The sequence below is a fragment of the Schistocerca piceifrons genome, chromosome 2 (assembly GCF_021461385.2).
Source record: "Schistocerca piceifrons isolate TAMUIC-IGC-003096 chromosome 2, iqSchPice1.1, whole genome shotgun sequence".
Classification (NCBI taxonomy): domain Eukaryota; kingdom Metazoa; phylum Arthropoda; class Insecta; order Orthoptera; family Acrididae; genus Schistocerca; species Schistocerca piceifrons.
Genome location: NC_060139.1, coordinates 688,643,379 through 688,668,161, shown reverse-complemented (window position 1 = coordinate 688,668,161; position 24,783 = coordinate 688,643,379). Strand labels below are relative to the sequence as shown.

The following is a 24,783-nucleotide window of genomic DNA, read 5'->3' as shown; positions in this document are numbered from 1 at the left end:
TCAGCAGGCACGATTGTACTGCTCCAAGGAGACGCTGTACACTTGAATTATAAGAGGCCATACTGCATCACATTGAAGAGAACCCATCAACAAGTACATGAGCAATTTCTTTGGCTATTAATGAGTGGAATTGTACAACAAGCGATGTACTGAATCATGCCTAATCAGTTACTCCTAAAAGTGGTCACATTACCAGCATGTTTTCACATGCTTGTAGCACAGAAACTGTATGTTTCTGAACATAGATTCCAGTTCAGAATATTACCTATTCATTCCTCTATACAAGTCCTTTAAGCCTGTAACAGGAATTCTGAACATCCTGCGTTCGAAACTAAGTAATTCATTGTAACAGTGATAGGAATCAGACCATTTAATTTTGGGCGTGCAGCCGTGCAAATAAAATTTCTTCCACTGATATTTCAACCGCATATCATCCAGCCATCCTCGGAGCGACTCACAAGATTGACAACAAGGTGCCAAGCGCAGCCTTATATGCTCCACTGGGGCAGTGTGCACCTGCGAGTCACAGGCGCTGGTCAGCAGCAAAGAGATACGCTTACACAAGTGCTGCCTGTGGCGAAGGCGTACAGACATTCGATTTGCTTATCAATGAATGTTCAACGGAGATGACACCGTGATGACTTCCTGCAGTTTAATTATCCTAAGAGCTGGATTCCATGCTTTGACCAAATTAAAACCATTATCTCTATTTATTAAATTTTTAGCTAATCTCTCTATAGCTTCCTTGAGATTGAATTAGCTAATAAGTTAATAACTAGAGATAACGGTTTTAATTTGAACAATGCATGGAATCCAGCTCTTGCGCTAACTAAAATGCAGAGAAGTCATCATGGTGTGATCACTGCTGAACATTCATCGATAAACAAATCGAATGTCTGTACGTCTTCACCACAGGCGGCGCATATGTAAGCGTATCTCTTTGCTGCCGATTAGCATCTGGACTCGCAGGCGCATACTGCCACAGTGCAGCATATAAGGCCGCGCTTGGTACCTTGTCGTCAGTCTTGCGCCACACTCTGAGGATGGCCAGACAATATGCTGCCGAAATATCAGTGGAAGAAATTTTATTTGTGTGGCTGCAAGCCCGAAATTTAATAGAATATTCATTACGCCGCAAAAAGTTGGAAATGCACTTAGGAGTCACACATTTTATTTGTTGCAAGGAAAGCCAAAGGATTAGAAAATGGAGGGAAGTAAAATGAAGGAAAAGGGTATCGCAGGTATTCATAATTTCATGTTGGTTGCAAGAAAATGATGGATGCTGTAATTAAAGGAGACAGACATATGATGCTGCATTAAACAGATGGCATTTAGTACACGAGTATAATTTCGACTTTGACAGTAGCTATTGATGAAAGGGAAGAATTTAATCAGTGACCTGTGGAAGTAAAAATGGAAGAAATAGAACACGCTCAAAGAATGGATAAGAATAGTGGAACATGATAAAGGTGCATTGAGAAACAACCATCCTCAGAAAAGATATTTAAAACAAAGAAAGGCAGGGGGGAGGGGGGGGGGGCAGTGACAGTGAATCGTCAGTTTGTTTTGCCTTTTTATGGAAAAATATGCTGATTTCAGTGCCACAAAGGGGGAAGTACTATGATAATGACAAGTGTCTCATTGCTTAAATATGCCATGTAATGTGATCTATATAGTGTAGTAGTTCATTCGGGACTGTTTGAATTAAAATTTTGAGAAGTTTTTGTTCTGTGTGTACCATTCTATGTACATAACTTTTTACGGCGATGTAGTTTCATAATGCCCCAGGGGCAAAGTAACCTAATTGCTAGCTATGACGTAAACTGATTATTTCTAAACAAAACTGCAGCCTATGCACAAGAAAATGATGTTTTTCAACAAATAAGTGAAGAGTGATTTTCCTTGCAGTTACAATATATAACTTTAATATAACTGCAAGTATTTTCACAATAGAACAATTTTACATCAATTCAAATAAATCTTTTTATAAGTTTATTGTTGTTTGAATCCGTGCAGTTACATTACATTTTTGATCAGGGCAGAAATATTGGAACCATCTGTTAACCATGTGGCTTTGTGACACTAGCTTTTACGTTATCACATCTCTGTTAGTTTCCCATCTCCCCCATGTTCGAGCCCAAGTCACATATAAAAAGAACAACAAAAAGCAGGGTTTCAGTAGAGTGTTGTCTTACATACTGTTCCATTCTTGAAAGAGAAAATTCCATTTACGATGTCATTCACCGGATCACAGTCCTTTCACAGCTTATTGTCAAACTGGAAAAGCACTTATCCATAAAGAAGTATATTGGCACATTAGATATTGTCTTATATCAGCAGCAAAATCTGCTTGTGCCCCATGGTGCATGTATCTCATTCCCCAATCATGGGTGAAATTTTAGTTCCCTTGGATCCGGACTTAACCGAAAAGTTTATATTTCAAATACATTTGTGCCAACTAGGACAACACTTCAGTAGTGGCTTGTAATATCACAAATGTCTCGTTGACAGACCCATATTTACTGGAATGTTCTTGCTTCTATTGTTGTATACTTCCATCATGGTCAACTGCAAATTAGAATAGGAAGTTACATATTCTACAGTAACTAGATTTTTACCAGCATGATTCATTTAATGAATGTATTCTCTGTCTAAATGGTGGCATAGTTAATTCTGCGAAATTATTTCTTCACATTCAGCATTTAAATAGGGTCAATTCATATAGTCAGCACTTACACATGCAAGTGCCATCTATGGCTTCTCATATTATAGTGTGACTTAGTTAGTTTCACATATAGATGATGTTATATAAAAGAATATGTGTGAAAAAAGTACTTTTATATTAATCACAGCTTTTTCTGTTTGTCTTACATAGGTGACTCCTGCAAAAATGTTAAGGACAGCATTTGGTGTTCGAGGGCTTAGTTCAGCATATATATCAAAAGTATTTTTGAAGACAGAAATGATTTTGAAAAGTAAATCTGTTCAGAGCAGTTCCCGCCAACTTGTGAGGTCACGTTCCAGTGAGAACTTGCCAACGAGTCAGTCTCAAGTTAATATTCAAATGATGTCCCATACGCTTACTATCAGAGAGGTAATTTTAGACATGAATGTTGTATACTTTAACACTGTTAATATGGTAGTAATATTTCAATAGTTGTGTGTGTTCTGTGAAGAATGTAAATGGTATAAATTTATTTTGAAATTTCCATGTGCTATTCCTTTTCTCACGATGTTCCACTTATCATGGCAGGAGTAACTCCTATTTTGATAATCAAAATAGGGCCAAACGCACCAGAATTAAAAAAAAAAATAAATAAATAAAATGAAGTTATATTGTGGCTGTTCTTATAACTTAGGTTGTGTTAATTTTTAATATATGTTTTACCGTGATGAGGCCGACAAATGAGACAAAATCATATTGCTTTTTAACTTTAGGCATATTGGTTATGGCAGCTTTACCTTCTCTCCTTTACATCCACGTATTTAATGTTTGATAGGGATCCGTTTTTGTTCTTACAGTCTGTTAAACTATGTGCTATTGTTATTACATTTCGACAGTGCCTCCACTATTCTGGTATACAGATCTGACATTGAAAGAAGTACTGCATTGTAATACCCATCTAAACAGTAAGAAAAATCATTAGTTAATATTATCTTGGTTATGTATCTAATGAACGAAGCTTCAATTTTCTTCATTCATGCAGTGGCAGAAAATTTAAATCTGGAGAAATTCTGAATATTTTACATTGTACATCTAACATTACCACAAACTGTAAAACCATTTATAAATGATTTACAGATGTGTACTTACCATAAAGAAGACATGCTACGTTGCAGACAGGCACAATTGAGACACATACACACACTTGTGTCTGTGTGCAACTTGACATGTCTTCTTTACAGTAAGTAGTAACCTGACTTTTCCTGCGTTGTTGATGCACAGATCTAATATGTTTGTCCATGAGGAATTAAGTTATCTGACATGAGCCCAGCTGTCTGACTACAGTCAAACAATAAACTACCTGACCATAGTCCAGTTTTGCTATAGCGTTGAAAGTGAAACAAGAATTTGTATTAACCAGGAGAACTGATATTTTTCTCTACATCCTTAAATGATTTTATCTTTAGTACACATTTTATAAAGTTTCTATTCTTTGGTTGCTTAGCAAGTTTAATGAGAGTGATGATGCATGTGTCAGATTATTTGCAATGATTCCACCATACTTAAAAGTACACAGTAAAAGTACAAAACAACTCGGCTAAATCTCAACAAGTTTTCCTCAATCATCTTAAGTTTATAACAATGTAAAGTAAGGGAAAGGCAATTGCTCACATGCAGTAGATCAATGTGTGGAGCACAGTAACACATACCAGAATTCATTCTAGCTTTCAAGCACTACCTCTCTCTCTAGCAATAGTACTCACATTCACATACAGAACCACACAGAAACCCAAATGCACACTCCCTTGACCACGGCAAGACTGATTACAATAGCCAAAAAAATTTTACTTTTTATCTGAAACTGCCATGAAAGCAGCCAATCTTTGTTTCAGGCGTGCTGATAACAAAAATGTTAGTGAAAATGCAAGATTAGCTTTAATTTTTAAGTTATGATAGCTTTACATTATTTCCTAAATAAGCATATGCATGTATTTATCTTGGTGTTATCCCTCAGAGGGAGGTCGTTGAAAGCACAATCGTTTTGCCTGGCATTTGCAATTTTCTGCTTGTGATTCCCTGATTGGTGTCCAGCAGTAATTGGCTAACACTGATGCACTCCCCTTTCCCTGGTATCTTATCTCCATGTCCAAAATTTGCTTTATGATAATTGGTTACAGTACCACAGTTGCCAGGAAAGAAGTCCAGGAAAGAACCTGAAATATAAATTTAAAGACATGTTGCAACCCAGTCTTTTGTAGCAATGCAGAAGATTTGCCCCAAGATCCTTATAATTTTCTGCCCTCTTATTTCCTAGAAAGTTTGCTGACACTTGAACAAAGGGATCCCAAGCTAACTTTTCACCGCCTGTCTGGATGGTATTGAAATGCTTATCTGTGTACAGTTTCTGCATCTCGGGTCCCATGAAAAAGCCCCTCTTTTATTTTTGTCTCACTAAGATGTGGAAATTTCTCTTGAAAATAGAGAAATGTTTCCCCAGTTTTGTCCATGGCCTTCATGAAGTTTTTCATTAGGCCCAATTTTATATGAAGAACAGGGAGAATAAAGTTCTTGGATTTGCCAGTGTAACATTGTGAGAGCCTGCTTCAAGTGATTGAAGTGTGGCCAGTCTTACTTTTTATAATGAAATACTTTGGCACGGTTATCCCAGAGGCACAAGAGGCAACAGAATTTGGAGGTGCCATGTTGTATCCTAAGTAATATGCCTATGACTAGCAAATTCCTTGAAATCTACCAATTAAACTTGGCATAGTTCAATCGCAATAACAATTGTTTTATGTTATCGTATGGTTTTTTTTTCCGAGTAAGGTGCATACCCAATAAGAATGATGTTGCCATTATGCAGTAGCACATACTTGGACTGAATTTGGAGTCAATGAACAGCCTCACTGATAGCTATTATAGTCAATGCGCATAGCTGCCATTAGTCCCACTACAAAATACAAAGTTCTTTTCGTTTTAGAAAATGGTAGGAATGGCATGTGCAGTTACAGAATTCAGTCACGTTACTGTCTTATCAAGACAATTCCACTGTTGTTGTAATCTTGATGCCAACAGTTCAGCTTTTCCTTTTGGTAATACCAGATCTCTCACTAGGTCATTAAGTTTATGAATTTTTGTACACTCATTTTTAAACACAAAATAAGGGTCTTTTAACAGGGTGTATACAACCCGGGACAACCTGGATCTCCAGGAAAAACCCGGGAATTTTTTCATCCGGCAGAAAACGAGTAAAAACCCGGAAATTTTTTAGAATTCCGGGAGTTTTTCATTCTTTTAGTTTTCAGTTAAATTTTTGTAATTTTGACTGGTAAGAACCGATACTCTAACAAAGGACGTTACTGTATCCTGCTAGTGCAGAACAATACTTCAACAATAAAACATTAACGTGATAAAAAAACAAAAATAACTTAAATTTCAAAGGAAATGCACCATATATGATGACACACACAGTGCTCACGCAAGCATTTGCCAACAGCAAAATGTGTCAGAGGCTTTAGGAAGACTATGCAATGCTTCATAACAACAGATTGCCTCCCATGAGCATGAAGTCACAACTGTTTACATTAGTCGTTTTAGCAGTTACGAGCAGGCCCGTGCGCATGCGCAGTAAAGTCACGTTTGAGTAGTAGATTCTCCCGCTTCTGGCTACAGGAATGTGGCTGTTGGCTGTGCAAGCAGTTGCAACAAGCAGCTAGCTGCTACTGGGAAAATTCATATACTTGAGGAAAAAAACCTTGTTTCACAAAGCCCCAAGCATCCAGTGCACATTGGTGTATAGATTATTCATATTATTTTGAAACTCATCCATGTTGGCTTTTGAACATTTTTAATCATAAATTTATTTTTGAATGCGTGCATAGTATATGTGATGTCTCTGTCAGGTGAATCCTCGTCGCATCTAGAAATAAACTTTCTGTAGACAAAAGGGGACGGGGCTATACGAGCTGAGTGGAGTAAAGCCGAACGGATGAATGCCAATCGCTGTCTTGATTATGTGGTTGATTGGGTTTGCGAATGATCAGCGTTGTTATAATTACTAGTGAAATCCATAGATTCAGACCACCAGAATGGAAATAAACGACTAACAGGAATAACAGGTGAGAAAGATTACACGTATTATCTTCTCGGTGTATCCAAGAAAATGAAATTTTGGCAGAAAATTTTTGGCCGGATCCCTACACTAGTAAGGCCCAGGTGTACAGTCCCCGGCTAGCTAGCAGCCACTTACGTTCTATTCTGGAGGTAATGCGAAAAACTTGTTGTACGAACATGTAAAAACGCATAACCAGAGAATAATTGCGGGATAACTAAACCGTTGATTCTGGCAGGGTTAGTGATGTTAATCGGCAAACAAATTTTGACAATGGCAGGAATACCTACAAAATTGATGATGACAAGATTATTTGTTAGAATGGGAAAGGAAAAGAAACAGGGACATCTCACAAATTATGGAAGAATAAGTCGATTCCAAATTTATATAAAAAATTTGTAATACTACTTTTCGATCTCATGCTTGAGAAACTGGTGCGTATGAATGAAATGTGAAACTATTTCCTAACATAAAGCTTTTTGCTTGTAGTAGGCCTAATAGACATTTGAGATTGGTACTTCATGAATTATATTCTGTAGTGTTATAAAAATGACTATTTGTGCCAAAACAGTTTCATTTATTTGGTGTGTGTTACAATATTGCTGCAATATTAGAAAGGCCTATTTTGTTTTATCTAGCAGACAGTGACAAAATAGACATAATCAGATCGAAAAACCACATCAGTCTTGGGTATTATTTGTATTAACAACTTTTTCAGTGTTAGACAACGACATTTCGACTTTTCATGTAGCAAAACATTTGATGAACTTTGATGAGGTAATAGATTCTTTCACAGAAAGGAAAGCATGCCATGTAAAGCTTTAGCAAGATTAGAGGGAAAAAAATGCTAGGAGCTAAGGATTGAAGAAATATGTACCTTCTTGCTTGTCTCTTGTCTTTATTGGTTATGTCACACAAAACAGCAAGTTATTAGCTAATAGGCAATAAAGAGTGCAAATTTTCTGAAGAGTTATTGTTCTCCCGATTACAAATAATCCCATACGCTATTAATTGCGAGATGTTGAGAGTGGGGGGGGGGGGGGGGCAGGAGAGGCACTACAGGATTCCACTGTCCTGAAAATAGTTTGATGGCATCCATTACAAAATATAGACATTTAAATTTCACAGAGCGAAATACAGTGACGTGCGACAGAAGAAAGTTGTATGAAGAGACGTTGCACTGCACTTTGGCACACATAAGACATAATACTAGGGTTGGAGCTTAAATAGTGGCAACTGTTTATTCACAACCGATGCGAAAGAGTTACATGCTTTCACCTGTTACTGTCCTTCAAAGTAGTCACCAATATTGTGTAGAACCTATTGGGAGCGATGTGAAAGGCATAATACACTGTTAGCAGACCCTGTTCTGCTGATGGTGCAAATGGAGCAGTCTAAAGTTATGGTGATTCTTGTGTACGACTGTGATGGTGTTATCCTAACGCATTATGTTCCTCTACGGCAGACTGTCAATGCACAGTATTACTGTTTGTCTTTGGAGCATCACCTGCGACCACCTTTGCGAAAGAAGCAGCAACACTTTTGCGCAACCCACTCATCATTTTGCTCGACAATGTGTGGGCGCATACAGCGCAAGCTGTGGCTGCTCTGTACAGTCGATTGGACTCGGAAGTACTGTACCATTCACCACACTCCCGGACTTAATTTCTTATCACTTTGATTTGATTCCAAAGATGAAGGAACCACTTTTGGCATTCACTTCAGAACTGTTCCAGCGAGTCAACAGGCAGTAGACGGCTCCATTCGCACCATCAACAGAATAGGCTCTGCTAACGGTGTACTACACCTTCCACGTCGCTAGCAACGCTTTCTACACAGTGCTGGTGACTACTTTGAAGGACAGTAACAGGTGCAAACATGTAACTCTTTTTGCATTGGTTGTGAATAAATAGTTGCCACTATTTTAAGTTCCAACCGTCGTAACATGTCTTACATTTCCTTGAACACATATGTTTTATGGTTCAGACTTTTCAGAAAGATGTGCGCTACAAGATGAACATATATTTGAAAATTGGATTCTTTTTACTATTGACCCGGTTCGCAAATATCGTAGATCTGGGACTGATGTGCAGAGCAGTCTGAGTTATAGTGGGTATTCTCCATGTGACCCGTGTTCACATTTAGTGATTTTGCTGTTTTCCCCTTCATTTACTCTCATGTCAAATGAAAACAAAACGGATATCTGTGGCCGGGAGCTATCAATGGAATTAAAATACTTTCACATAATTATGGCAGGCTGAAATATGTTATTAGTTTCAGATTTTATTTTATTTCCACCTTTCTGACAGTCAAGCATTAATCGCCAGAACAGTGAAGCTATTTTTGTCTGTTTGCCAAAGAAATTTGACTTTTATTAACCTTTTCCGCAGAGGCAGTCAGTGTATTTGAAACTAAATGTTTAAATCCACAGTACTGGCTAGTTTGAACTGTTCGCTGCATTCCAAGTGCACATTTTCATCTTTTAGCACGTATGGCATTATGCCATAATAAAGAACCAAACATTATATAATTCAGTACTGGTGTTCCAAGAAAATTTACATCCCAAAAACAACACTGAAAAGCATAATATCAAGTTGAGGCCTACTTCATTGGGAATCTGGACATACGAATGTACACTTTAAGCTGAATTACGCATTTTAGTATGGTTCACGAAATTCTGACGCTCTTGGAGTATCCTCTGATGTCTTGTTTCTTTCATCACATGATGTTTGGTCTTTTAATGTTTTACACGTAAGTACATGCGGGCTACCTACCTCATGGTAGCTGCGCAAGCACAATGACATCTCTGATCTGCACTCTGGCAGCTGCTGAAACGAACTGTTTTTAACAGGTCGCAGGAAAATATTGCGAATGGTGCTTTGAAAAGCGTTACTTTCAAAGTAACTTTCCTTTCACGTAAGTTGAACTATGTGCGTGAATGTACCATGAATTTCTTAAATCACAGAGCATTTGACTCTCATTTAAAAACCAACTCTTTGATGACTAATCATTTCGAAGAATTTCAAACCCTGAAGATCAGACATGTATTTAATTATTAAAAATTTCACTGGCACATTTGTGTGTAATGCGCAGAAAAGATCAACATTATATGTGAAAGCCTAGCTTCTCTTTTAAATATGCTCACTATTTTTATATACTTGAATTTAGCATATTTCGTGACAGTACTCACTTTTCCGTGGATGTTTATAAGATGATATTTGACTTTTTTGTGTTGGCTTCAGTAGTCTAGTGAAAGTATGATTCCATAATGCTGTTTTGTCGGCTGCGGAAATGTCCTGGTTCAATGCGTTTGCATCACTTTTGGTGCTTCAAATACCATTTTTCCGAATGTGCTTCCTTCTTGGTCACTTGCAAATTATTATAACGGGGACCTGTACATTGTTCCACCATCACACACACAGTGTTCACTGCCGACTAAAGACATTTCACACAACACACAAGCTTCCACTTGTAACCAGTCTCTTTGATATTATTCATCACATCTACTAATATTAATCAGTATGCTGTCACTCTCGAACATATAAGCAAATTAGCATAAAATAAGGCAAATTACAATTCACAAAAAATATTCTGACAAAAACATAAGAAAACATTTACAACCTCCCTCATTAGATTTGGTATCGACAAATCCGGTAGAAAATAACACATCTCCCAGATCCATTACATCTTGCAGCTTATTAACCTTAGAGACAACAATTATATGTGAAAGCTTTGCTTTTCTTGCAGCAACACTATGTATGTTAATTTAAACTATTAACTTTCCCTGTTTGTGTGTTCATGCTACTTAACAGTGATGTTGCTGTTGGCTGACAAATCACATGTCCTGTACTCTTGAATATCTGCTGCCATCGGCTGGCGGGATTACGTGACATGAGCTATGACTGGCTTACAAAAGCAGATCGAAATCTAGATTTCAATGATTTGGAAAATAACGTGATGTTTGGTGGAATTCTAATGTATACTTTTGTAATACGAAAATACGCAGGGTACATGTTGCTGCACATCAAAAATCTTTCCAAAACGTGTCTTTTTCCCTGAGTTTCATTTAAAGTGCTGGGAAGTTCTACGCCCATGTATAAAACCATAACCATTCAAAGGATTGATAAGTTTTGCAGTTCCAGGGGAAAATACACTATCACTTAACATTAAAAAAAGTGTGTTTTCACCTGGGAGAAAGAGAATTTTTAACTGGGAAATCTGGGAATTATTATTATTATTTTTTTTTCCTTATCCACGTATACACCCTGTTTAAAGAACTAGGTTTTGAAGCGGATGATGGAGCACTAGGTTCAGTACTGCCGTTGTCATCATCATCATCATCATCATCATCATCATCATCATCATCATCAGGTGGGACAGGAACAGGCATTCCGTCTCCACGAGGCAGTGCTCACAGTGTCAACAGTATGTTAGGATACGTTGAAGACTTTCTCTTCTTGGAAATATCATGTTAATGGAGTTGTGATACATAAATTACAATCATTTACATGGTTCGAAGTTTCTCATGATCATGAGTGTAGCAAAGCCCATGAAGGTCTTTTCTGATTCAACCACAGTTGCAGACTTGAGACAATATATGCAACATACATGAGGAGCCCAGTTCTTGTTCCGGTCCCCAATTTCACAGCCATAGTACAGTCTGTACACCTTACTAATATACGACATTATTGACCTCCTTTGCGATTTCAATGTAGCCTGTCCGCAGATGTAGCAAAAACTGTCAGCAATCTTTACACATTTGCGAGGCATATTGAATCACAGGAATTGCAATGACAACACACACTAACTACACTTCAGTTACAAGTTTTTCCGGCATACAAACAGAACACAGCTTATTACAGGCCAAAACTATACTTAAATGAAACGTGCTTCGCCCATCCCTTCCTCTTCTTCCCCTTCCCCTTGTTGGTATGTGCCTGGGCTAAATCAACAAAATACAAACAGTTGTTGCTGTTACCTGAAACTTCATGACTCTGTCATCAGCAGGATTTCAAATCCTATATGGCAAGGGACTGGCAGTGAATGCTAATAAAATATAATTATAATTAAATGCACCTGTCTTTAACTTGGAAACAAGAGCTAATTCAAGTATTTCATTCTCGTTTTCGTTATCATTGTGGTCAATATAGTTAACTAACATTTACAGTACTGGCCATTAAAATTGCTACACCAAGAAGAAATGCAGACAATAAACGGGTATTCATTGGACACAATATATTATACTAGAACTGACATGTGATTACATTTGCACGCAATTTGGTTGCATAGATCCTGAGAAATCAGTATCCAGAACAACCACCTCTGGCCATAATAACGGCCGTGATACACCTGGGCATTGAGTCAAATAGACCTTGGATGGCGTGTACAGGTACAGCTGCCCATGCAGCTTCAACACGATACCACAGTTCATCAAGAGTAGTGACTGGCGTATTGTGACCAGTCAGTTGTCCGGCCATTGACCAGACGTTTTCAATTGGTGAGAGATCTGGAGAATGTGCTGGCCAGGGCAGCAGTCGAACATTTCCTGTATCCAGAAAGGCCTGTACAGGACCTACAACATGCGGTCGTGGATTATCCTGCTGAAATTTAGGGTTTTGCAGGGATCGAATGAAGGGTAGAGCCATGGGTCGTAACACATCTGAAATGTAATGTCCACTGTTCAAAGTGCCGTCAGTGCAAACAAGAGGTGACCAAGACGTGTAACCAATGGCATCCCATACCATCACGCCGGGAGATACACCAGTACGGCGATGATGAATACACGCTTCCTTCATCAAAGTCGGAAACATGATGGTACGCATTTCTCCTCCTTACACGAGGCATCACAACAATGTTTCACCAGGCAACGCCGGTCAACTGCTGTTTGTGTATGAGAAATTGGTTGGAAACTTTCCTCATGTCAGCACGTTGTAGGTATCGCCACCGGCGCCAACCTTGTGTGAATGCTCCGAAAAGCTAATCATTTGCATATCACGGCATCATCTTCCTGTCGGTTAAATTACGCATCTGTAGCATGTCATCTTCGTGGTGTAGCAATTTTAATGGCCAGTAGTGTATTTTATCCCACTTACATTTTCTCTGTTGGCTGGTATTATTGGTACTGGGTTATTGAAAGCAGTTGTCTGAGCTGATGGGAAGTGGGGAAGGGGGTAGGGCAGGAGGCAAGAAGGGGTAGTGGGAAAGATGTCAGGTCTTTGGACAGATGACTTTGCTGTCACACAACAAGGTGAAAAAGTACAGAATTTACAACAGAGTGTAAAAAGAGGGTGATGGAGTGAGGGGAGGATCGGGAAAGGCAGAGAACGATGAAGATTAAGAGGGAGAGGAGAGAGAAGGCAGAGGGGTTGAAAAGGGGGGAGAGAAGAAGATTGGTGGGAGAAGACAGTGCATGATCTGGACAGAGGAGGAGTTGTATGGTAGAAGAGACAAGGGGAAAGGCAAGGTGAGCATTGGGAATGGGTTAGTGAAGGTGTAAGGCAGGCTTCTCAAGGCCTTTAGGTCCATCCCAAAATGTGACACCAGGATCCCTTTCCCTCGTCACATTAGCAACCCCAAGACCTTGTTCCTTTTTTCTATTTCCTCGAGCTCGACAAACCGAACCTCACAAGTCTGTCACTGATCGTCCCATTGTGGCTGGGTACGATGCTCCCACAGAATGAACCTCTGTCTTTGCTGACCAGTACCTCCCATCTTACATTCAAGACATTGGTGTCACATCCTTTACATTCAAGATATTGCTCACTTCCTTTACTGCCTCTCCACAGTTCCTGTGCTGTTACCACCAAACTCCTTGTTGGTCACTGTGAATGCCATGGCCTTGTGCAGAACATCCCTCATGCTCGTGGCCACAAGGCCACGGAACACCCCTTTCCCACATCATTGTCCTGATACCAAATCCACCACCTCTTTCCTAATCCTCCTAGCCAGTCACATGCTGAATCATAACTATTTCATTTTTGAAGGCTGAATCTACGAACAAATCCACATTACTGCCATGGGTGCTCACATTGCACCACCATATGTAACTTACTTATGGGCCATGTGGAGGAATCCTTTCCATCCAGGCAACACGTGAAACCTCTTGTCTGTTTTGGATTCATTAATGACAATTTCATGATCTGGACTCAAAGCAAGGACCACCTTTGTTTGGAACCGCGTGACCGCTACGGTCGCAGGTTCGAATCCTGCCTCGGCATGGATGTGTGTGATGTCCTTAGGTTAGTTAGTTAGGTTTAAGTAGTTCTAAGTTCTAGGGGACCGATGACCTCAGATGTTAGGTCCCATAGTGCTCAGAGCCATTTGAACCACCTTTGTTTGTTTCTTCATAACCTCAACAACAAGTCTCAAATCTACTTCATAACTCATTCAGTTGCCTTCCTAGACGTCAATCTCCACCTCTCAGATGGCTCCATATCAAGCACACCGACCAAACAATACCTCCACTTTGACAGCTGTCAAAAAGTAACTTTCTTACAGCCTCACCATTTACGGTGAAAGGCAAGAGGAGTTGAAATATACCAGTAACCTTACCAGGGCCTTTACTGAGAAACAATATCCTATCCAGCATATCCATAAATGAGTATCCACTGCCATCTCCTCCTCTGACACCAGTAAACCTGTTAACCAGTCACCGACCAGCACTTCTCTGATCACACAGTATCACATTGATGTTGAAAAGCTCAGCTACATCCTCCACCAGGGCTTCAACTACCTCGTATCATGACCTACCCAAAATTCTACACATAGCCTGCAAAGTTGTGGTCGGCCCAGTTTCAAGACCTGTCTCATACCCTTACCCACTGCCTCCCACCACAGTCCAGTTGCAGGCATTTCCTACCAAGTAAAAGACAGGGCCACATGTCAAAGCAGTCGTGTTATATATCATCTATATTGTAATTACTGTATAACATACTGTGTAGGCGCAGTAACACATAACAACTGTCTACTTGCATGAATACTATTGCCAAACTGTGGCAAACCATAGACTTCACCATCCAGTTGTTGAAAATGCTGCACCCCACAACACAAATGACTAGAAAAGCTGCTTCACTATGCAGGCCATTTGGATAATTCTTTCCAGCACAAGGTTCTCTGAAATACGCAGATTGGAATTCTCTCTCCCAATGCATCCTGTGCTTTCACAATCTCCTTGGCCTAAACCTTCCTTGGACCTGTTCACACTGTCTCACCTTGCCCTTCCCCATCTCTTTTCTCTACATTCTTTCTCCGTCCAGACCATGCTTTGCCTTCTCCCACCACTCTACTCCCTCCCTCCCTGTCTTGTTGTGTGGCTGTGAAAAGATCTGAACTGCCTTTTTCTTGCTACCCCTCCTTGCGTCCTTCCCGACCCCCTAACCCCCTCCCCACATCCATCAGCTCAGCCAACTGCTTCAGTAATCGAATATCAATAATTAGTATTGCCATAGCCACAGGAGTTTGCTTTTGGTTGCCTGTATGCTTGTGGGTTTGAATGTGTTTACTATTGCTGGAAAAGAGTTGGTGTGAATACTGTTTTTTGTTATGTGTTACTGTGCTCCATGCATCAATCTGATATAGGTGAGTGGTTGCTTTTCCCTTATTTTGTGTATTGTTCCATCTAAGAATTTCCATTATTTTTATAGCTCCACCACATGTGAAAACAACACTGCATACATGGCAGTGGAGTTAATGTAATTAAAAAAATATATATGTAGTAAAATTACCGTTGTGTTGTGAATACACAATACTGTGGCCTTCCAGGGGCCTCAGCCAGTGATGGCTGACGGCTGGGTATGAGCTGGGTGAACTAAGAGACCTGAATTAGTGGATCCACAATGGCACTGCTTCTCTAGTACTGCCAACTGTGTGCATACTGTAGCAACCACTGTTAGGTGTGATAGTAGTACATCTCCCTTACAAAACCCCTAAACCTCAAGAGGAGTGCTCTGTGTGTCTGATGAGGTAAAACATGCGAATCCATTTAACAGACATGCAGTCCACTAAAGGAAACACCCATGGTGTATTCTCAGCAGAGAAAACTTCACTCCATGCAACTAATTGCCATGTTTCAGCACAAAAACAACAATCCAACTGGGTGGACTACATTACAAGTGTAATCCACTACACCACTGATGCTCCTTCCATCTCAAAGTCCCCAGTATACATTCGGAGCCTGTCCATTCCATGGTGGTCTGGCAAATCGCAGTTTGCAATTGGTTTGTGTGCAGCTCTGCAATACTTCAAATATTACCCGTGTACTAAGAATCTCTTGGCCTTGCAGGTCATGAGGGCAGCACTATGAAAAACAATCTGAGAGAGGAGAAAAAAGTCATAGCAGGACTCAAGAAATCATTTCGTGAGGTACATGAATTGTGGGAACCTATTTGGAACACACTAATGTAGCCAGTCTCCAATAACTGCTGTACTTGGACTGAGAATATTTCTTGTCAGTGTCTGCCATAGAAATTCTTTAGCCACTGTGTGTTGCTGGGGAAGACATTTGGAACCTTACTCCCAGTATGTTAATTATCACAACTGCCCCTTCTCCCTATAGGAGGCAGATTTTTAATATACAAATAATTTCTGGGAATGCAGCCGGGTCACATTATCAACAACTGCTGATATTTTGACAGATGCACGCCCTGTAATTTTCAAGGCAAAACTGCAGTAAGTGCTGTGCGAGAGAAAAATATATCTAAAAACAAAGATGATGAGACTTACCAAACAAAAGCGCTGGCAGGTCGATAGACACACAAACATACACACAAAATTCTAGCTTTCGCAACCAACGGTTGCTTCGTCAGGAAAGGGGAGGAGAGGGAAAGACGAAAGGATGTGGGTTTTAAGGGAGAGGGTAAGGAGTCATTCCAATCCCGGGAGCGGAAAGACTTACCTTAGGGGGAAAAAGGACAGGTATACACTCGCACACACACACACACATCCATCCGCACATACACAGACAGAGACAGACACAGACACAAGCAGACATTTCTCTCTGCTAAACAATGGGTCAGGTATCATTAACTCTTTCCCTGTGTTTTTTTGATAAGGGAGAGAGCAAGATTACATGCAGTATTTAACCAAAAACCTTCTTCTCTATTTACGAAGTAGCTTGCCATTTTAATCTTAACTGTTTCCTTGAGAACACTACCCCAATAGCTACAATACTTCTTACATCTCCAAGTCCCCAGTATACATTAGGAGCCTGTCCATTCCATGGTGGTGTGGCAAATCACAGTTTGCAATTGGTTTGTGTGCAGCTCTGCAATACTTCAAATATTACCCGTGTACTAAGAATCTCTTGGCCTTGCAGGTCATGAGGGCAGCACAGTGTCTTGAAAGGAGGATATAAGATGAACATCAACAAAAGCAAAACGAGGATAATGGAATATAGTCGAATTAAATTGGGTGATGCTGAGGGAATTAGATTAGGAAATGAGACACTTAAAGTAGTAAAGGAGTTTTGCTATTTGGGGAGCAAAATAACTGATGATGGTCGAAGTAGAGAGGATATAAAATGTAGACTGGCAATGGCAAGGAAATCGTTTCTGAAGAAGAGAAATTTGTTAACATCGAGTATAGATTTAAGTGTCAGGAAGTCATTTGTGAAAGTATTTGTATGGAGCGTAGCCATGTATGGAAGTGAAACATGGACGATAAATAGTTTGGGCAAGAAGAGAATAGAAGCTTTCGAAATGTGGTGCTACAGAAGAATGCTGAAGATTAGATGGGTGGATCACATAACTAATGAGGAAGTATTGAATAGGATTGTGGAGAAGAGAAGTTTGTGGCACAACTTGACCAGAAGAAGGGATCGGTTGGTAGGACATGTTCTGAGGCATCAAGGGATCACCAATTTAGTATTGGAGGGCAGCGTGGAGGGTAAAAATCGTAGAGGGAGACCAAGAGATGAATACACTAGGCAGATTCAGAAGGATGTAGGTTGCAGTAGGTACTGGGAGATGAAGAAGCTTGCACAGGATAGAGTAGCGTGGAGAGCTGCATCAAACCAGTCTCAGGACTGAAGACCACAACAACAACAACAACAACAACAACATAGCTGCTAGTGCATTCCAGAGTCTCCGTGTTTTTATTTTCCACAGGGTGACTGGTGCCAAGACAGTGTTCTGAAATAGCTGATTTGCTCAGCTGTTGTAAGTGTCTGTGATGCTTATGCTCTGTACACCAGTCTCCCATAGTCCTGATAGTATGACCAATATACACTGAGGTGACAAGAGTCATGGGATAACGATATGCACATATAAAAGGGCAGTGCATTGGCGGTGCTGTCATTTTTAATCAGGGGGCTTGTGTGGAAAGGTTTCAAATGTGATTATGGCCGCAGCACGACAGGAATTAACAGACTAAGCATGCAGAATGGTAGCTGGAGCTAGATGGTGTTTTGGAAGTCATTAATGTATTCAGCATTCCGATATCAACAGTGTCAAGAGTGAGCTGAAAATACTAAATTTCAGGCATGGCCAACATCTTTACTTAACAACAAGAGCAGCAGCATTTGCGTATGGTTGTCAATGCTAACAGACAAGTAACGCTGCATGAAGTAATTGCAGAAAACGGTATGGGGTATACGATGAGTGTATCCATTAGGACAGTGCCATGAAATTTGTCAGTAGTGGGCTATGACAGCTGACAACTGACGCGAGTTCCTTTGCTAACAATACATCGCCTGCAGTGCCTCTCTTGGGCTCATGACCAAATTGGTTGGACCCTGAATGACAGGAAACTGTGGCTTGGTCTGACGAGTCCTTATGTCAGCTGGTAAAAGCTAATAATACAGTTTGAGTGTGGCATTGACCCCACAGGCTCATGGAACCAACTTGTAAACTAGGCACTGTGCAAGCTGTTTCAGAACGTTGTCTTGACACCAGTCATCCTATGAAATATAACAACATAGGGAGCCTGGCATGCATGTCTAGCTTTTGGGGTAGTGTTATTAAGGAAGCAGTTGAATGAAATTAGCAAGTAACCTCTTAAATAGAGATGGAGTATTTTCCTTAAAAACTCTGTGGAATCCTGCTTTCTACCTTGTCAGAAAACAAAGGGACAGAGTTTATGCTACCTCACCCATTATTTTGTAATGCTCTCTATCGATAACTTCTGGTTTCAGTCATCTTTGGTTGTCTTGTGGCGCTAGTGTTGAGAGAGAGAGAGAGAGAGAGAGAGAGAGAGAGAGAGTGTGTGTGTGTGTGTGTGTGTGTGTGTGTGTGTGTGTGTGTGTGTGTGTGTGTGCGCGCGCAAAGTTTTAAATTCACTCGCACAACACGTAGTTGCTGCAGCTTTGCGTTTAAAATTACAAGGTGTACTCCTGTCGAAACACCGATGGTTGTTGACAGATTCACCCAGCTGCAGTCTTGTAAGTAATTTGAATGTTGTATATGCTTCGAGAAACTCTATTCTCATCTATTTGGTATTGTCTGACAGTCACTCAACCGCTCACTATGTGATCAGTAACAATACAGCGTATTCTGTCAACTTGGATGAGGCAGAAGAAATCCTGCGAGCGATATTTAATAAATTCTGGCTGACTGGAGACTTGAGCAACTTCAGAAGGAAGGCGACCTTATCTCGTGTAAAGGTATGCAAACGTTTTCTAAATGTTTGCAAATCATGTAACTGAAACCCATTATTTGCCTATTCAAATAAGGGAAACTGCCTAAAAACCTCATCCAGAGTGGCCAGCACAGTGGCTCTTGTTGTTAATGCACTGGGTGGGTTAAATCCAGTACCGGAGGATCACCCCAAATACTGGAAGCAGCGTGCTAGTGCAAATGGCTATCCAGGCAGGTGTACTCTTTTAAAGTATTTTTTCACTTTATTGTTGTATTGATTTTCTTAATAATCAGTTTTAATATTCTGGTGCTCTAAATCAGAATGGGTACTGAAGGCAGGGCTATTGAATGCTCTAAACCAAGAAGTAGTGGCAGCATCAGTCATCTTACTTTGATGTCATTGTTCACAGAACCATTCCTCAGTACTTACTGAATATTCATTTTAAAAACATGCTTTCTCTACTACAATGATAATACGAAGTCGCTGGCAGCACATCAGTATGTTCACTGTTGTAAGAAAAAAGCTGTTTACAACATTTAAACAGAGTTGAGTAAGGCTTGGATGTAGGAACAGGGAGGAAAGGAAAGTTGGCTTGTTTTCTAAACCAAAACTGCAGTGGTTTTCTTTTAGCTATAGGTACCTTTGATGTGATCTTCTAATATGTTTCTCTCTTGACTGTATAATCAATCCAACTACGTTGTGTTGCAGGTCATTGCAGCACATGCTGAGGTGCTTTTCAAAATAATGAGTTTATATTTTTGTGTAATTCACTTTTGATTTTGGGAACATTTTGTCATGTATTGTTGCCACTAAAAGCACTATGATCAAGACTTTGTACAACAATTAAGTTCTTAAGTATTTTCATTTATGGATGTAGTAATGGCAGTGACTGAGATAAACTAATGAAACAAGAAAATTGCACACTTTTGTGACTTAATAGAGATCTATTTTTAAATACACTTAAACTGAAGTGGTAATAAAAGGAATTGCTTTCTTAGAATAGACAGATGGTCCCTACTCAGTCTATAATTTTTCCTTTGCACCTGGCAGAGCCAGTATCACAAATGATCTACAGACATTACATTAAGTGTGATACTGAGTCTTCTCTCATTTATTTCTATGTTCCCCACTATGTCATTGTGGATACCTATTTAGTTGTATTTCTCATATAAACACAGTCATGTGCTACATGTTCACTGTTACAGCCATCAATATTGTTTTCTTCACCATAACAAATTTATTGTTCGCACCTGCTGAAAGAAGATTTATTGTTTTTAAAATTCCAGTGAAGATTTACTGGTATTGTTTGCTTGTCACAGTGGTTTCATTTTCACTGTTCTAACTGGAATTTGTGTTGAGCACTGTTTTTCAGTTAAATAAGTCTCATGTTTCTGTGTATTTAACAAGCTATATTCATTTCCTCCTTGCTGAAAATTTCAAAGCTGAGCATCCTAAACCCAAACCAAATTATTTAATTATTTCCTTAGGCAATCATTCCGGATACTGTGAATATGAACTGGGATATTTACTTAAACATTTTTGTGACCGAGTGTTGCCCATTTTCTTCTTGATGAGCATGTTAGGGATGCTCCCATCTTCCGAAATGACAACAACTGTGTTCAGAATGCATACATTACTGGTTTGACAAACATTTAGACACCCTATGACACCTTGACTGACCTGCTAAATCACACAATCTTAATCCCATAGAAAATATCTGAGATATTTCTAACGGCAGATGAAATATTGTATGCAACAATCCCAACAATGTTATTGCTCTGCAGAATCTAATCGTGAATGAATGGCTATTGTTAAAGCTAGAGTCAATATGTTCAAAGTATTAACATGACGTTTCCTGAGGCTGGCTAATTTTTTGTCCAGTAAAAACATAGTGTAGTCTTATAAACAGCACAGTTAATCATAATTTCGCCCATATGCATCATTTGATGGCAGTACATGAAGTTGCTGTTTCAAATTGGAACATCTAAATATTAAAAGGTAAAAATGAAAACCTGAAGTAAGGTGATCATGTTTAGGCTTATTTGCTAACAATAAGTAATTTAAAAAAGTCCTTACACCTCAAAAATTAATAATCCACAAATTTAGTGATCCATGCTGTCAGATTTTAATTTTCTAATAATTTGGTAGTAACATAGTTCATTTAACTCAAAAATTATATAGCTATCCTTCTGCCATTGAGTTCAGGGAACATTGTTTCTGGTGCACTGCATTTTATTCTGGGTTAAAAAGTTATGGTTGCATACTGTTCTTAAAGGTAATGTGGTAATGGGAATGTATTGGTTGTTTTTTTTATTGCTGCTGTGAAGGGATCTCATTCACCTGGTGCTCGGGTCCCTTCTATGGGTGTTTATCCCATATATAACATCAGATCTCATGTATTAGACCAAGATGAAGTAAGTAAGAGCATGTTTTAAATGTGAGGTTCAGCTGTTTTTTGGATGCATGATTCTTAAATTGGCAAAATCACAGACTTATTTTGTTGTTTCATTTGTAAATTTTGTGCCTGTGTAGTACTTTTGCTGCGTAGGTTAATTTATGCATTATTATTGTCTGTGTATGCTGCAATTCCAGCTAATTAGCCCATAGGTGTAGACTTTGATGGTATGTATGTTTGATTACTTATGCCACTTGTTGGTATTCTGCTTATTGGTTGTAAAACTGTATAAATGAATCAGAAGGAGAGGACTCTTATGGCTCAGACACGTTTTAGGCTACATTCTTCAGTTGAACAATAAATAAACCACAGAGCATCCTTATTGCACCAAAGTACAGGGAGACTGAAATATAGTGCATACTGCCAATAATTAACTTTTATGGAATAGTCTTCATTTTTTGTACAGTGGTTTCCTTTAGATATTGCACCATTTGAAAAATAATAATTTGATAATTTGATGGTCTGATTTTTTTTTTCTGCATTTAAGATCCATAGCTCTGATCCATAGCATAGTGTAGCATAGCAACCATTATCTTACCTATTCTTTTCTTATTGCAGTTGGAAATATTCTTATCCCACCAAAAAGAATTCATATACCCTAACATTTTTCTGCTTTGCTGTAGTCTATATTTTACTTGTGTATGGCCCAAACTATTTTTATCAATATGTGCCCTGAGATATTTAAATTTCTCTACTTGTCGTACAACTGCTTTGTCGTTGATGTGTACATCAAATTTAGCATCACTATTCACCACCAGATACTCTTGTTTTTGTTGGACTCATTTGTAGTCCCCATCTGTTGTTTTCCTGATATAATCATCGTATCAAGAACTCAAGGTCGTAATCATCTTGTGCTATAATAGCTTGATCATCAGCAAAACTTAATGAAAATACCTATACATCGTTGATAGTGATTCCCATTGAAAATATCTGTACATCGTTGATAGTGATTCCCATTCCTGTGCAGCTGTTCTTGCAAATTTTGGAGAGCCACTTCTACATATAAACTGAACAAGATGGGTGACATACTGCAACCTTGTTGCAAACCTTTACTGACATTAATAGGTTCTGATAACTTTGAACCTCATTTAGTCTGTACCACATTATATCTGTACATTTCAATAATAATTGCTATGTCTGTATTTAAAAACCCAGCTGTGCATCCCATGCTTGTTTAGCACTCACCTCACTATCCATCTTAAGTTTTTTTTCATCTGGGATATGTGCAGCAGCATTCATTTCTGTACACTTGCTGGTGGCTTAAGTTCTCATACTTTGGACATTAAGATTGCTGTTAATTCCATGTAATAGTTTCATCCACGTGTCTTCTCTTTGCTCCTGTCAGATTTGTATGCCTGATTGTAGATATTAGGGGCTCCCTGAATGACATTATGTAACTAAAACTAACGATAGTGTGAAATATGGTATGGTGTACGTAATAAATATTGCATTAAAAAAAATTACATACATTCATGTCCTATCATGTAGTTTGCTCTCCAGCAGAAATGAAATGTGTGTGACATGGAGACATGTTTCACCAGTATAGTTAAGCCACATTGGTACTCTGCATATCAGATGACATAATGGGACTGAACTGAAGTTCTTTTACTGAACACAGCCAGGATTGAGTGGTGGAAAATTTGCAGTATTCATATTTCCTTGCACTTTTTTCTTTTTTTATTGTCTTGATCTGCACAATTAAAGTGAAACTTTTCAAGGGGAAATGATTTTACCAGTAAAGCTAGGATGACAACTTGCTGACAGGAGTAAACATTTAAAGGATGTCTCTGGAGGAATGGTCAGTATTCACAGATATGACAGGAACAATCATTCAGAGCTAAAAGTCTAGTAAACATGGGCTTTAAAATGCATATCTTATGAGCTATGAGCACTTATTCATCTTCACTACTAGGAAACACATCTATTCTACCAAACAAGTGCTAATAGCTCTTAAGATATACATTTTAGAGCCCATGTACCAAACTTTTTTTGCTTTGAATGCTCATTCTTATCATGTCTCTGAATATGAGATACCCTACAGTATTTGACTCGTGCAAATAAATATATTTTGGTGTTCACAAAAATAAATAGTGACTCCTGGTCCCATTCCTTTTCCATTGCACATTGCCTCTATGTATATTTTTCAATTACATATTGCTCTCCTGATGCATATTCTCTACTAAACATAAGAATTAGGTGACATTACAAGCATTATAGAACAATACACTATTAATTCAATCTGGTATCGTAGATACAAAGGCATTCATTCAAATGCAATTTCATTTCTTTCCAGATGCCATGAGTAGGCCCCATTATTTTGTTTGTGTTTCTCAAAAGGTGACATGAGTGTTCATACACCACCTTGTCGCAAAGCTACCGTAATTACAATCACCCTTATACAATGAGTGGCCACTAGTAATTGCAAACTTAATTTTGGATCTGCATGGCATGAATCCACTGATATTATCATTTCATATAAAAAGTTATCATCATCCATGGAACAGCTATAGAAGATGCTGATGTGGTTGTATTAACTACACAAATTCAAATTTGAAAGGATTTATGTTGGAACACACTGGCAACAGTAAGTAGGTGATATACATCACTTGGCTGCTTAGAGCCACCTATTGTCCATAAAAAAAATCGGTTATCTGTATCAACAAGTTATGATAGAACCAATGTTCAAGGGATCTCATGTTCTTGCATTTGCACCATCAAAGAATAGTTTTGAATAAGTTAGTGGTAGTCCATTTTCTGCCGATTCCTTTTTAAACTACCAGTTTGCCATTTTATTTGTCACATTATTATTAGGTCGCTTTCCATTTACCTCTCTCTCCATCTGTAAATACATTGAGCATCGGGCTCGACACTAAGTGGGTAAAGAAAAAGAAAATTGATTTTATTGTTTTTCACCCACATTTTCTTTTGGCATTGTGGTTTCATGCTGTTAATCACACACAGGCCACCATTTTCCTACACGTA

At 38.9% G+C, this 24,783-nt stretch overlaps 1 protein-coding gene across 1 annotated transcript in view; it reads left to right on the top strand.

Moving 5' to 3' along the window:
- The window catches only part of LOC124776582 (GTPase-activating protein skywalker), a 299,487-nt gene that overhangs the window by 230,327 nt on the left and 44,377 nt on the right, over positions 1–24,783 (top strand). The window contains exons 8-9 of the mRNA XM_047251633.1: positions 2,876–3,094; positions 21,674–21,760. Of these exons, the coding sequence (XP_047107589.1) occupies positions 2,876–3,094; positions 21,674–21,760 (306 nt within the window). The remainder of the gene's footprint in view (positions 1–2,875; positions 3,095–21,673; positions 21,761–24,783) is intronic.